The sequence below is a fragment of the Pleurodeles waltl genome, chromosome 10, assembly GCF_031143425.1.
Source record: "Pleurodeles waltl isolate 20211129_DDA chromosome 10, aPleWal1.hap1.20221129, whole genome shotgun sequence".
NCBI classification, from domain to species: domain Eukaryota; kingdom Metazoa; phylum Chordata; class Amphibia; order Caudata; family Salamandridae; genus Pleurodeles; species Pleurodeles waltl.
The window spans coordinates 712,362,075-712,377,599 of NC_090449.1; the positions used below are offsets into that span (position 1 = coordinate 712,362,075).

Genomic DNA, 15,525 nt, shown 5'->3' on the forward strand with positions numbered 1-15,525 from the left:
CCCTTGTCAGTGGTCAGACAAATGCGCCACGGATTCAGTGGTCTATCACAGGTTAGTGTACTTAGGGTGCAGTTGAGGGAGATATGTTTATGTCCACACGATCACAGGTGTTTGTTGGCAGTGAAAGCCATACCTCGCTTCAGCCAAACCTAAAAGCATGCACGGGGCGCCTTGGCCAAGGCTGCTCGGGCCATTTCCAGCCTGGAATGATTTGCACTGACTGATGGAAGCAGGAATTTCACAACAAAATAGGCAACCATAGCTTATGAATGCGATCCTGGCACTGGGAACATTCATTTATACATTTATTCAAAAAGTACACGTGACTCTGGTACACTTCCTCTGGGAACTTTTACTTACTTCAGTCTGTGCTTTTATGAGTCAGTATGGCCGGCTTAAAGCCTAATGAGACCCCGTGGATTTCTAGCTCTGCATCGTCAGAAAGCAATGAAAACAGCTAAAAATGGGATGAATTCTAGGAAAAGTAGGCCTTCACGGAGAGATAGTTGTGCCGTGCGAGCGTACTTGGAGGAGGCCAGTTACTAAACACTTTTGTTTTTTTAAATGAGCTGGCTGTATTGTTTACGGTTTCTGAAGTTAAAGACAGGTACTTAGGAAGAAGGGTTCCACGTTGGACAGCACCCAGAGGTCACTGGGCGCACAGGCACCGAATCTGAAAGCAGAACCTGACATCCAAACTAAGGTGCACTTTTTGTAAAGGTGGAGGGCAACATGATGAATGTTAAGGGAATCGTCTGTCCCCAGGGAAAATGGTGCACTGTAAGTAAGTCAAAACTAGCTTACTCAAACTACAAGAAATACCGCACATCCATGGCAGACATTTTGTTTCAGAAGGTATAAAAGCAGAAAGAGCTTTGCGAGTACTGCTTCTGTTCTCCTTTGTGATGCTATTGCTTCTTCATCAGTGGTGTTTCTGTCCCTTTCCTTCGACTCTTTGAGGTTAAGAAGATATATATATATTTTTACAATAGGCTTACTTTGGAATCCCCGTGGGGTGGTTTTGGAGACCTGGATTGCTGCAGATACTCTGTGGCTATATTTGGTCATGATTTCGAAGGACCGATAGGATGCTCTGGATTAGATCTCCAAGAGGCACTAAACTCACAATGAGCTTAATGAAAAAAAATCTTATATTTGGTAACAATATTTTGGTTGCTACATAATCTTCCCGTAGATTCTTAACCCTATGAATACTCCCTCCAGGCCTCAGAAACGTCTAAAAAAGTTTGACCTAGCAATGAGTTTGTCTTGAGTGCTGCGAGGTGGCGTCACATGGCTAGATCCCCAACTCTGGTTCCAGTAGTGGCGTCACCAGAGTACATTAGGTACCAACAAGGCACCGCTCCTCCGCTAGGGCGGAGGAGCGTCACTCCCCTCCTCCCACCGCCGCCCCCCAACCCAAGTAGCAGCAGCTGCAAAAGCTTTATTTTAAAACAATAATAAACTATGTTTATTATCGTTTTACAGTAAAAGGGGCAGCCATGAGGCTGTGATGAGCACGAAGGGGGAGTCAGTGCACATGTATGTTTGGTCAGCCGTCAAGGGCCAGCCAAACACACATGCCCAATAGGCTCTCTCCAACCCGACACCGTGTTGCCGGATTGGAGACAGCATGCAGAAACCCCCGCTCTGCCTTGGAGCGCCCTGGCTGGATCCCTGTTACCATGCTGCAAGCAGCATGACAGCAGTGTTCAAATTGGCCGCAGGGCAGGCTGGGAGCCTGTTCCTGCAGTGAAAACAAGAGGACCAGCGCGGTGGTGGCGGCGGCACTTCGGGTAAGTGTTTTTAAAAAAAACTAATTAATCCCCCTAGCCCCCCAAATACAGCGCGAGCCGCTCCAGGTACCCACCAGCACACTTACACTAATTACTGATCATTTTTCATGTAGGAGTGCAGGTAGGAACTAAGAAAACTATGACAGCAACAAATACAGCACACAATACGCTTGCACTTTGGAATCGTATTGATTGCAGCAACAGGTTATTGGGAAAGATTCTGTATAAACCAGAAATACTGTTACAGAACGTAAGGAACTTTTTCTTTTAACTGATACATCTTTCCACAGATTGTTAACCTTATGACTGAGTCTTAAAGCAGTACTTAATTGGGGGGTGGGATTGAGTGGGGCAATGTACCAAGGAAATTATGACACCCAGTTTGGGAAAAATACTCGACAATGAATGCCTACGAGGTGAGGCAGCAGTTTTTGGCATAAGTGTGTAGTTTGTCACTGCTCTAGTGAAGTCCAAGAGATCTGATCATTCATTCTGTGCTGATAGGTGTGGTCCAGGCACTACACAGCTAGGCTTAACTCTGTGCAGTCGCTCCTCCTTCTTGAAGAAGGGAAGAAGGAATGGAAACTTAATAAACCAAGCCATATGGGGTACATAGCCCACCTTAGGCAAAACAAGATGTGGAAAGAAGCAACTTAGAAAACAGTGAAGGGCAGGCAAACCAAGACAGTTTGAAGTTCTTGGACTCAGAAGAGCGGGCATAAGTAATCACCATCAGCAGAACAGTTTTTAGAGTAATAAGTAATCCAGGGAACTAATCACCAGCTCGAAAGAGAATGCTTTCAATAAAGTCAAAACAAGGTTCAAATTTCACTGAGGAACAATAAACAGACTTGGAGGGAACAAGTAAAGTAAATCTTTCAAAATACGAGCCACTAACTGCAATCTAAAGAGGGAAAGTTAATGAGGCAGACACATGAAAGCAGACGGGGGTCTCAAAAAAGCCCTTGACTGTTGCCACCACAAGACCTTGCTCGATAAGAGATAGCACAAATTGCAATACGCCTGAAAGGTGAGAGCTAAAGAAGTTGACGCATTCCGGTTCACAGCACTGTAAGAGCTTACCTTAGAAACCTGTTTAGACAGATTTAGTCTCAGCTTGCTGGCCACCAAGTTGATACCTGCCACTGCATCTGAAAATTATAAGGACTCAACTAGAACTGCTCAATCTCCACATATGCAGCCACAGAGTTTGAGGACTGGGATGGAGGACCTGACCATCCTCCTGTGACAGCACGTCTGCTCTGCACCCGACAGGTCAGGGCAGCTGAATACCTAGGGCCAAAAGATCAACATTCCAGATCCTCTTTGCTGAATATGGATCAATTAGAACCAGCTATGCACAAGTCTCTCACACCTTCTGCAGTAATCTTTACAAAAGCAGTATTGGCATAAGTAAGTACAGCAGGCATTAAGACCAGTGCAACCTGAAGGTGTCTCCCAGGGCATCCATTCAGAGGGAAGTGTATGGCACAAAAGCAAGTACACTTCCTGCTCTAGGCCAAGGCAATGGATCCAATAATGGAAACCCCACTCTGTAGAAAATCACTTAAGGGTGTAGTTCCCATTTGTGATCCTCTAAGGAGAGGAGACCGAGAGTATCCACCCTCACACTGAATGGGCCTGCTAGGTGAGTTGTTAAAGAGAAGATTCCTGAAAGCAGTGCTCACTTCTACAGGTAAATCTCTTCCCAACATAGAGTCCACATTCTCCTTCTGACCTGTCTCTTGATATAATACACAGCAGTGGAGTTATCCGATAGGATTTGGACAATGCCTCTGAGATGGGAGAAAGACATTCCTTGCAAGAACGGCTGCCTGCAGCTCTCAAACATGTATGTGCACATGCTACTACAACATGAACCAAAGGACTTGTGCCATCAATTCACCTAGATGAGCTCCCCAGCTCAGCAAAGAGACTTGTGATCATCGCAGTTTGAGCATTGTGGGACTTGAATAGATGAAGGCTACAGTGGTGCTTCCACCAGTGCAGATCGTAATGCAATGTGTGGAAGATCTGTACCAGATCTGAGGGAATTCATTGGTGTTCCAGGGATTGCCGCCTCCTCACACACCACTACTGGGTTCTCAACCCGTGTCTGGTATGACGCAACAATAGGGTGAACACGGTTGTGAGGCCATAAAAGGTACAAGGCCTGGGGGACTGGGATCAAAGCTTGAGTCAAGCACCTACACAATCCTCTGAGGAAAAAGCATTTATAAACGCAGTGTCAAGCACCGCCTCTATGAAAGTCAGTCTCTGTATGGGAGTGAGGTAGGACTTTTGCAAGTGAGTGGAAAAGACAAGTCGTAGTCTACTCAATACTTTCCTACATCAGTGCTGGGGAATTAGTATTCACAAATTAGTCTTCCACAAATGGAAATTAAGGGACTTTCCACCTCCACAGAGATACTGCAATGACTGCCAGCAGCTCTGCAAAGACTTAAGGATCTGTGGTCATTCCTAATGAAAGGACCACAAACAAAGCACATGTACTCCACCATGAACCTCATGTACCTCTATTGGTGGGGTGATTTGGAACACTTGAACATCTTGGAGGTCCAGTGACACCAAACAAATTCCCAAGTTGAAGGCCAACAGGACCTGGCGTGGGGAGCATCTTGAGCTTGTCCTACTGAATGAGCAGGTTTAATGGCAGAGATCAGTATAGCCCTCAGGCCTCTATCCGTCTTGGGACCAAGAAGTAAAGGGAGTACAATACTGCATGCCCTCTCCCCTGAACAGGTTCGAAGGCAGAGATCCAGTATAGCCCTCAGGCCTCCATCTGTCTTGGGACAAAGAAGTAAATGGGAGAAAAATCCTGTGACCCCCTCCACCCCGAACTCAACCCCCTGCAAACCTCACCCCCCCCCCCCCACCAGCTACTGCTGATGATGCCTCCTAGATTAACTGCTGCCTCAATAAAAATAGTGCACTTGCTGTGGAGTTTCAATGGGCTGAGACAGTAGCTGCTGCTGGGACTACACAGCCCAAGAGCAACCATGGAACTTCCAATGTTGTTGGTGGAACTGCTGTGCAGAGGAGGCTAGACTCAGGGCTCGGGCCACAGACATTCTACTCTTAAAGCATTCCAGGAAACAGTCAGCTTTCTCTTTGAATATATGTTCTTAGTCAAAGGGCTTGTCCATAACAGTTGCATGCACATCCCAAAAAGCCAGTGGAATGTATCCAAGCATGTTACCATAGTGTACACCTGTGGGCCAGACCACAGTTGCATATTCAAAGTCTCATTTTGATGCAAACATGTCATCACTTACTAGGTGATAAAACGGTTTCTTTATGTACTCTGGCAAACTGATGATTGCAAGGTCTACCAGTTTCCAAAAGACATGGGCTTAGCAGCCCAAAAGGCACGTGGCATTACCTGTGAGCTAGGATGAAAGGGCTTAAAAGACTGCAAGCCAAGGCATCAAATTTCTTGGACTCACTGTCCAAAGAGGTAATAGGAAATGCACTGGCATTTGATTTGTGGACAGCAAAGGAACAACCAAAAATCTCTGGTGACCGGTGAAAGACAAAACCAGCAGGTCTCCCACGACTAGTTCTTGAAGTCCTGTGATCTGCCTATGGACAGCTGGGCCAGAAGAGAATTTCTCCACTGCAGCTATTACCAGATTTAGGATAGCCTTTTTAAATGGGAGAAATAGCTATAAAAACACCGTGGAGGGTTTTAAGTTTCCAAAAGAATGTTACACTTCAATTCCACTGGAGATAATATAAGTTCATAGACCTCCATAACGTTCCGAACAACTTTTATGGAAGACAAGAACTCCCAAGAGGCATGAACAGAAGATTAGGAAATGCCCCCTTCAGGAAACGTATCCAGGCCACAGGTAATTTAATAAATCCAAGTAACGGCCAGCATCAGTAGTCTAAGGAGGCGAGAGGTGATCAGCTTCGGAGTCATCATTCCCAATGCATCCATTTTTCTCATCTTCCATAGCCACTGCATCTGCATTGGAATTTGAACTAAGTATTTTCTTAAAGTAGATGAAACTTTGAACTCCAGGAAGGTATTCACATAGTGTCACATTGATTAAATTAGCCTTAGCTTTGTCCCTTCTCACATGGATATTTGTTCCAACTGACTCCATGACTGGCACTAAGTCAGCTCCATTAGAGGTGCCACCACCATCTAAGGGGCTGGCTCTTAGGGAGGCCCTGAAGAAATTGGGACTCTGCCTTAGTGGATTTTGATTTTGCCTTGAGTGTTGGGTCAGAGCTGCTGAAATCAACAAGCCTTCAATAACAGACCCCCACCACTTTTGAGAAAAGCCCCAGTTGGTTGCAGAGAAGTCATGAAAACATACAACACTGCCAGCTGGAAGGCCTCAAACTACGCTGGGTCTGGGAAACCCCAATCGTGTAAGAAATTGGGTTATTACTTGGGGTGGACAACTCTCCATTCAAGGTATAATCATAGCCCTTATTAGGGTAAACCCTCCAAGTCACTGAATTAACCTGAGCTCAATTCCCAGTAGCTTTGACACAGAAAGGTCTGCCTTACCTTAGGGCAATGAGTCAAGTATTTATGTAGTAATATTTATACAGTAATAAAATCAAAATACAAAGCAAGAAAAATCCCAATATGAATTTGAAACCTAGAATAGAATTTAATGAACAAAATGACGCAAAAATTACAATAATCTAATAGGGAAACCAGAGATATGATTTTAAAAAGTTTTAAGTAGAAATAGCTTCAAAAAGCACACAGCGCCAATGATAGTCAATGGCCGAGGTAGACTGGGACCTGCATGCAATTTGACACTGACCACAATGGAGCATGGATTGGATACATCATGGAGCTTAGTCCTTGTCAAAGGTTTTACCTTCTTACTTAGTCTTTAAAGTCCCAAACCACCACAAGTGCATGCTTCTAAATCATTCCAGGGCCTCACAGGAGGCATTTAGAGACACACAGGGTGTTAAGCTGAGGCCAACAGCAGGGTTTGGTCGAGGTCCAGTTGCCACTGGTCAGCTGGGTACTTTCAGGAAGAGGCATCTTGATGTCTCTCTTTAGCCAGACAGTGGTCAGCCAGCTGACCTGTTGAGTCAACTTCTTTGGCTTGTATACAAGAGGGATCCGGCCCAGTCCTTCAGGGGCCCTCTCAGGTCACAGACAGCAGGTTCAGTCTGCTTCTGATAATCTGCAGTTCAAGCAAGTGTTCTGAAGAGTGTGTTTGGAGATGCCACACTTATACCTGGCACAAACTAGTCAATGGGGCTGACTCCTGCACACACCCTAACCAATGTAGTAAACGTTCCCAGGGCCAATCCTACCCACTTTTTCAGTAGTTACTGTTTGCCTTACTGCAAACAGGCTCAAAATGACTTGCGTCATGGCATTTTCAAGGTGGTGGAAGTCTTTGGTCACACTAAACTTGGGCTCTTGGGACTGGGGAGTGGTATGTGTGGGGAATTTACTCTGGTAATCCTACTGCCCTCCCACTACTTACATTAAGATTCAGTTTATGGCCGACATTGCACCTACAACAAACCAAGAGACTGAAGTCTGGTAGGACAAAAGCAGGGTCAACCAGCAACCAGACAGTAAATGCACAAGAACTGCCTTGGTCTCCTGTTCTCTCTAAGCGTATCCCAAGGCTCACATGTGGCTCAACAGACCTGTCAAGCAGGATTTGACACTGTAGAGTGATAAAGGGTGCCCACAGCCTCATAGCCTGTATATTCTGTTGAGTTTAGAGGATTCAGATCTGCTCATTTAGGTCAGCTTTTGTTTGCTGCGGAGAGGCTTTTCACCCCTTTGTGAGTTTTTTTCAAGGCCGAGCACGGGCTGGCAGAGACTTATGTTACATACTCTGCTGACAGTTTGGCAGGCAAAGGGTAACTTTTAAAAGTTACCTTTCCTTAATACTTATTAAAGGTCCAACTTCACCACTTAATTGGATTTTTAATACCTATTAAAAATAGTGGTTTAATTATTTTTCTAGCTGGAGCCATTCCCAAAATAAAGTACTTGTATTTTAATCTGTGCTCTGGTTTTCTACAAACGACAGCTAGGCTTACCAGTGTGAAAGTAGCTTTTAGGGTCTTGCCACTGTAGAGACGTGGTAATATTAACTTTCTACATGCCCCAATTTTGAAATACCATGTACCCTACCTGGAGGGCTACAAGGCCTGAATGGAGGTGACTTACTAACATTTAAAATAAAGTTTTTTACCTGTGAAAAAGGGCTCATTTGACCGGTTGTATGGCAGGTTTTACACTACCATAGTCAGGCTACACAGGGTAGGCCTGAAGCTATGCCTGGATTGCCACTGTACTCTATGGAACAATAGGTGTTGCAGTCCACCAGTGGCATTTAGCTTCCAGACCCTGTGTACACCAAATACTAGGGACATATAGGCAAGTTAAATATACCAATCAGGAATAATTCAATTTAAGCACGGATTGGAGGGGGCACAGGCACTTTACTTCTGGTTTAGAGGGGTAAAGAGCACAGAGTTCTAAAGCCAGCAGAAATACAGGACCTAGGAAAAAAATGAAAAATCTGGGGTAAACTCACAGAAAAGGTGGATTTCCTATACTGGGGAAAAAGACTTATTCATATCCTTTAAGCATATCCTTGTTGACTGCTAATTGGAACCCCAATAATTTCCTACTTGGAGCTTTCAAGAGAAGGATGCTCTCTGGCCCTTAAAGACTGGAAAGTCTGGTCTCAACAGTACCTCTTTAATGACACTCAGCAATTTGGCTATGCTTATCTCTCTTTTGTACTGCTGGAAGATCCCATGTATTGAAATCTCAGACAAGTTTGCCCCATCAAAATGGAGATCTGTGACTTTCTCCTCTGCTTCTGGCTTGAGATCTTAAGACCTGGACCAAGCGTGCCAGTGCATGAACAGAGCAGAGTTCATTATCCCAGAGGAATTATCAATTAAATCCTGAGGCAACATCAGTTTCTGTTCAGCTGTAGTTTGACCAGCTTAAGGACAACATTATATTTCTCCTTGGGGCATATTCTGTATCCATTTAAACTACTGCCGCAAGTACCACATGTTTTCTTTATGATGAAAATGGGTGCCTGAGGGGGAGACCATCAGGTTGGTACATCCTTCTCCTTAGAGTTACCAGACAGTTCGTCTTTCTGTGCCCTTATCCATGTGGAAGAATAGAGCTTTTTTCCTGCAGGCCAGCCAAGAAGTTACAGAAGGACCCACACACTGCTAGCAACACACAGAGTCCAGACATGCTTTGTATGGCAGTTCTTCAAGCAGGGCTTATGTGAGTCTGCTACTGCAAATAGCTTCAACTCAAACTGTTGCGTCATAAGCCAACATGTGAAAGAAAAACAGAAGTGAGGAAGATAAATAGTATCTGGACTACAGAGGGTCCACAGTGGGAAAGGGATGAGCATATGACAAGCAAATTCCGATTCATGTCATTTAACTGAAAAATGTAACTGACAGGGGCACTTATGCACACAATCAAACAGTGCCTGGTAAGGAGACATACTTACACAGTAATGGCATGTATAGTCTAAACTAACAATTTTTTAAGCAGTTTCCAGTCCTGCCACTAGAATGAAGGGTACATTCCGAAATGGTTTTATGACCTAATATACTTGCAGTGGAAAAAAATGATTGAGAAAATATGCAAAGTGACAGTAATGCTGGCTCAAATACATCCATATTCTAAAGAGTTCTTTAAAAAAATTAAAATATGCACATTTCTGTAATGCCTACTTCTACAAATTGATGCATCGCAGGCAACCCACAAAAGTAAGTACGAATAGGAGTTTTAGCGGTAATCTACAATTTGCATATATTTTGGAAGCATATATGTTGCGATTTTGTGAATTTCCAAAAATGCTGAACTTTAGACAAATCATAGGTCAAAGCATAGAATGTGTAGGTCTCCATAAGCCTCTATTAACGAGGCCCTAGTGAAATTTAAACAAGCATTTGCAATGCAACCGGTCTCACGTTTGCTCGTGTTAGAGCTGATAGCACTGTAAACTCCTAGCCCGACTTTTCACTGGTAATGAAACCTATCGGCAAAAGTGCATTTGTGTGTGTTACCGGAAAAAGTGTAATTAACTGTGTAACAGGGTCGATATTATGTAAAGCGCTCGACTTCTGCCAAGCGAGATCGCGCTGGGAAAATAGAGAAAAAGTAGTCCACGAGCCAGACAGAAAACAGCGAGCCTCACATGTTTTCTGTACTTGGTCGATGCACTCGAGGAGGGCTATTCACCGGACAAGGCATGACGTATGCATGCCTTCCACTAATGAAATCAAGCAGATTCTAACAGGCAAGCCCACAAGCCAATGACAGACACTGACATGACGTGGACAGGGTTCCGAGCCCTTTTTAATTACTAAAGTGTCTCACTTAGCGAAACGCATGCGCAAGCGAATGCGACGCAGGCTCGACCCTAAAAAGGCTGTCAATGCTAAACATTGGTATTCCATACTTCCATTTCAAATGAAGCTGCTTTTAAAAAACTTTTCGTTTTGCTAAATGTTTGCCAGTGGTTGGAGGTGGTGAGCATCGGGCTTTCGCTTTTGGACACCAGAAGAAATTTCTCTTTAAACAGTCTTTGGCCCAAACCATGCAAGAAAGGCTGAAAAGGGAGTAAGGAGAAAGATAGGAAAACAATGACAAATGGAAAAAGCAGAGATGAAAACGAACCTGCAGTAGTGAGATAAAGAGACAGTTAGTCTAGGGTGGTGGAGGAAAAAGAAATACTTAACAGTTGTGGTATTTAGCAATAACGGCATTCGGCACCACTAACAGCGGGCTCCTAAAAATAACTCCACACGTCCACTCAAGGATCTCAGTGACATGATCAAATGACAAAATGTTAGCAGAGCAAGAAGCCATGTCAAAAAGGTGTTGTGTTTGCAGAAATCAAATTTCTGATCCCTTACAGGGTCGGACTGGTAACACAAAGCCACCCTGGCAACCTTATCGGACCAGCCGCCCCCACCCCCCCAGGAGTGGGGGTTGAGAGGGGGGGTTGGAGGGGTTGGGGGCTGTGGGATCAAGAGTGGAGGACTGCTGCTTTTGTTTCTGAAGGCAGATATTGCAGCAATGCAGAAAAATCAGCACAAAGTAACAAAACCGGCCCCCCACTGCTTCAAACCCGTTCCCCACCCTTCCAGCCTCCCGGCGAAAAGGACAGTGTCCTCCAAGGCCAGTCCGGCCCTGATCCCTAACACTGTGACCACTTCCAAGGAAAATTAACATACACCACAACATTAATCAAAGACACACCTGGAAGCAGCACCCACCATTTAATTGTATACTTGAGGTTTGGTTGACTGACTGTGCTGTCATCTAGGAAAATAGTCGAGCAAGAGCTGTACTTCCTTCTCAGTTGTCCGGGAGGATGCTGAATAATAACATGAAACAAAAACAGCGTTAATTATTCAATGCCAAGAAATTACTTTGTCGGCAACAGTAATGAACATTTGGGCAAGCTCCCAATGCAAACAGTCTCCGGTGAAAGGGAGCAGGTCCCTTTCAGAAACAAAACAACCAGGCATTTTTAAACAAACCTAGGTATGTGTACAGATAATGCAGCTCCTCGGTGGTGAGCAAGATACCAATGAATCCTGCAGATGAGATTATCATAGACACGAAGCCTGGCTTTTTCTTATGGGAGGTGTTTGGCAATAATCAGGAGAATTTGTATGAATTTCCTCGGTTTTCCTGAACATGAACCTATTTAAGCAACATCTTGAGATACAATATAATAACTGGGGGCAGAGCACTTTCCTGAAGAGACTGGTTTAGCAGAGTTATGCTGCAGCCTGTAACAAGAGAGTTATGAAAAGCATTCAGAAGTTAAGTTTTGTGCGGCAAGTGGTGAATTAAAAACATACAAAGCAAAATTTTGCAGAATAGATACTTATGAATAAGGGCCAATGGTTCCATTGAGTTGTAAAGAAACCTTAAGTATATGCCTATCTTTACTTTGTCCACAGCAAAAACTGTAAATCCAACAACATGTTACTGTGACAACAAAGTAAAAGAAATGAACATGCAAGATTCCTTAGCCAATAACACCGTGGCTTTATGACACCAAAACACCATACACTTTCTAAATAAAAAGGATACATATAAATCTGCACTTAAAATGGTTTTGTGTCAGTAAGGTCAACACATCAAAGAAAAGACCATGGGTTTCATATATAAGGTATATGTCATCTTGTATCTGCAGACAAACAAAATTACTACTTGATAAGCAATCACCATAAACTAATGGGAACACAAATGGGACAATGAAAACAACCACAAAATGTCATGCCATTCATGGGCATTCCACCAAGCAATGGCAAACCCTAAATACATATGAAAGACGAAGGCAGAAGACAAATGATCCAAAACGCACTCTTCCACTATGTCCTTTTTGCAATTTTTTGAAGAATTAATGGCCTGAAGTTAAAGCACTACAGCACTCTGTAGCTAGACCTAAAAGAAAAGATAACGAAGAATGCTGCAGGTTCTGGCAAGGAAAATAAAATCCCATGTTTATATGGCTGTTAAAATAAAAACACTGAGCTAAGAACTTGAACCAATCAAAACACATAGACTTAGAATGTTATTTTACCGCCTATATTGAAGACTATGGCCCTCATTACGAGGCTGGCAGTCTCTTGCTGTTGAGGTCTTTTCACCACGAAGCCGGTGGTAAGGACTGCCACATTACAAGCTTCCACAACTCCGCCTGGCCCGCCGGTGCGGTTGCAACACTGTGGCCGAAAGTGAGCACCTCCAACCCGGCAGCAGGCCTCAGCCTGCTGGCTGGATTACAAGGCTGAAAGCCGCCAGGCTTTCTGTGGCGGTCACCCCGCCACGAAAACCTTGATGGTCACACACCCGGCGACAGGTATCTCCATTTCTGTCGCCGGCACACATATCCACGAGTTCCCACACATGCACACATCTCCCCTCACCCATCCACGCACTCATAAACACCCACACTCACTCGCAAACATGCACTTAGGCACCTCCATTCACTTGCATTCATCCACACAGACACCCCCATACACGCACACACACATTCACTCGAACATACGCACACATTCACTACCCCCTCCCCTCTGCAGACAAACAGACACCCTCTCCTCCCCCCCTTCAGGCACCCACTTAGCTTCTACGTCGAGGAGGATGTCCAGAAAGGGATGGGTCCTGGCGGTCTTGCATAGCTAGCACAACCATGCCAGCAGGACATCGTATTACGGCTTGTAATATGGTGGGTGGAGACCTGCTGCAGTGGCAGTGCTAACGATGCACCCGCCACTTTGGAGTCGGATTTCCGCCCAGAAATGGGCAGAAGTCCTCCAAGGACTCCTAATATGGCGGACAAAGGACCGCCAACACAGTGGTCTTCTGCCTTCAGCGGCTTCGGTGGTCCTGGAAAAGGACCACCAAAGTCATAATGAGGCTCTATTTCTGGTCAACCTTAATCATTTTATTTATTTCCAGTTTTATATTGTGTAAACAAGACCTACTGTTGTTATGTATGTATTAGTCAAATGTTATTTGCTATGTCAGGTATATGCCACGCAGCACAATGGTGTCATTGGAGTTTCTATATGCTATGCCTGCTCGCTCACCCATACCTGCATTTCGTATCGCACAGCACATTCCTTGCTTGTGTCTGGATCATGGAAGTGCCCAACTTTTCAATTTCAAGTTTAGGTTTCTTTCTTTTCAAATTGTTAAGCCACATCTCCTCTGAGCATCAACACATATAGTATCATGGAGGGTAGTGAGAAAAAGATTTGACAGGGATTGTGTAGTATTAAAATATTTTTGGACTTTAATATAAACAACATTATTTATAACTCGAAGGAAGAAAACTGGTACTATTTTAAACGTTTCTTTATGAAGAATTGTTTTTAGGAGACAAAAGTATTTTTACCTTGATTCTTTTTCATTTTACCAGACTAAAATCCATATTCTGATTTTCAGCACTGCAGGTGGTGAACAGCTGGCAAGTTATAAAGCACTACTTTTCCAAGGCTCCCATAAACAGCCTTTTTAGCAGCTGTTACATTTCAGTGACGGTCAAGACACAAATTCGGAAACATTTTAATTCAGGAGACATATCAAAAACAACTGCAGAATTACTAAAACAAGATTTTACAATTTTAGATTTTAGATTTCTGATCTCTATAATTGAAAATATATTTATATAGATATTATTCAGTAGTGGTCGCCACTGGGTAGAGATAGTTCAGACCACGTTCCCATAGGTAATTGATTTTTTAGTTTGGTAATTTTTGTGCCGTGTGACGAATCTTCACAAAACTTCCCCCCAAAAAGTCTTATTCAGCTCAGTTCTTTGCTGGGACGTTTTGTGGTGATCCTTCAAGCGGGGCATTGAAAAAGCAAGGGAGAGGGTTCAAGCGCGCATTTTTTTCCATTGATTACGATTTTGTGTAAGTCAGTAGTTTTTGAGAAATTAAGGTTCTAAATATATATATATATATATATATATATATATATATATATAAAAAACACACCACAGAGGATCCTCGATGCCGACAGATCTCAGGGTAAGAGCTGATTGGTTGTCACATCTTGAAAAAGATGTGATGCCAGCCATTTTAGGACTCGGAGACTCTGTTCACTGTCCTGAGAATTGTTTATATATATATATATATATATAAAACATTTTTGGGTAGGGAACAGGCCAAAAACTGATTTATTTTTATTTAGTTTGAAAAAACTATTTTCCTCAATGTGCAGCTAACAATGGGCATTTATTGGAATTCAATTGTATAGATTTTGTTTACCTTCTTTAAAAAATTGTTCATAAAAACGGGCAATGATATGATTTATGGTAATTGTGTGGCTGCAGCGTTTCCTGCTTGATTTTGGCTTAACTGCATTTGTCACATAATTTGTATGGTTTGCAGATTTTGCAAACTGCAATGCTCGTTACTTCAACCTTAATGAAACAGATGCAGTTATAAATGTTGTAGATCATCTTACAGGTGACATTACATATCACATCACCAATACCACTTTGAAAGAGATGACTGTTAATGTACTATCATTAGTTGAAGTTTTTCTCATTGTTTAACTTTATTTTGGTTTTAGGTGTTGTTTTTTTTTTTAGTATAAATATTGTGAAGTGCTATACATTGCATTTGGTCTGAGAGTTATACTTTGTATGGTGGATGTGCTAATTATGGATTCAGATCTTAACTTTAACTTATGAACTTAAGTGTTTTTTCTGTTCTATTAATCCATAACCATAACTGGACTTTAACTGAGTTTTGTTTAACATATGTTAGTGTTGTAACAAAGACAGTCATTACTTCCCGGTAACCTTTCGTTTTTTTCAGTACATTTCTGAGTTTTAGATCATATTTCACACCCAAGAGTTCCCTGGGCCCGTTCCCCTGCGGGCATCTAAACCCCGATGCTCAATGCTGAGTGCCCTAGACAGCAGGTCAACCCTTCCACAATCCTCTACTCATTCTGGATCCGCAGTACCGAAACCAGTAGCATAATTCTGGACCCAGCAACTGAAGCGTGCATGGGACTGCATCATCAACCCAAGAAACTTCTCCTGCGTCCGTGGTTCTTATTTTGCAGCTACAGCACAGGACAAGCCTTGCTGTGATCTCCAGATCTGGATCTGCAGACACTGCAATATAATCAATTGTGTTTTTACTTTTCTTTTCTTATTTTTTATTTTTTCAT

General features: G+C 43.2%; 1 protein-coding gene across 1 annotated transcript in view; it reads right to left on the bottom strand.

Annotated features, from left to right (window-relative positions):
• Window positions 1-15,525, bottom strand: part of CCNY (cyclin Y) — a 457,171-nt gene that overhangs the window by 137,310 nt on the left and 304,336 nt on the right. Inside the window, exon 4 of the mRNA XM_069211213.1 lies at window positions 11,094-11,194. Coding sequence (XP_069067314.1) covers window positions 11,094-11,194 — 101 coding nt within the window. The remainder of the gene's footprint in view (window positions 1-11,093; window positions 11,195-15,525) is intronic.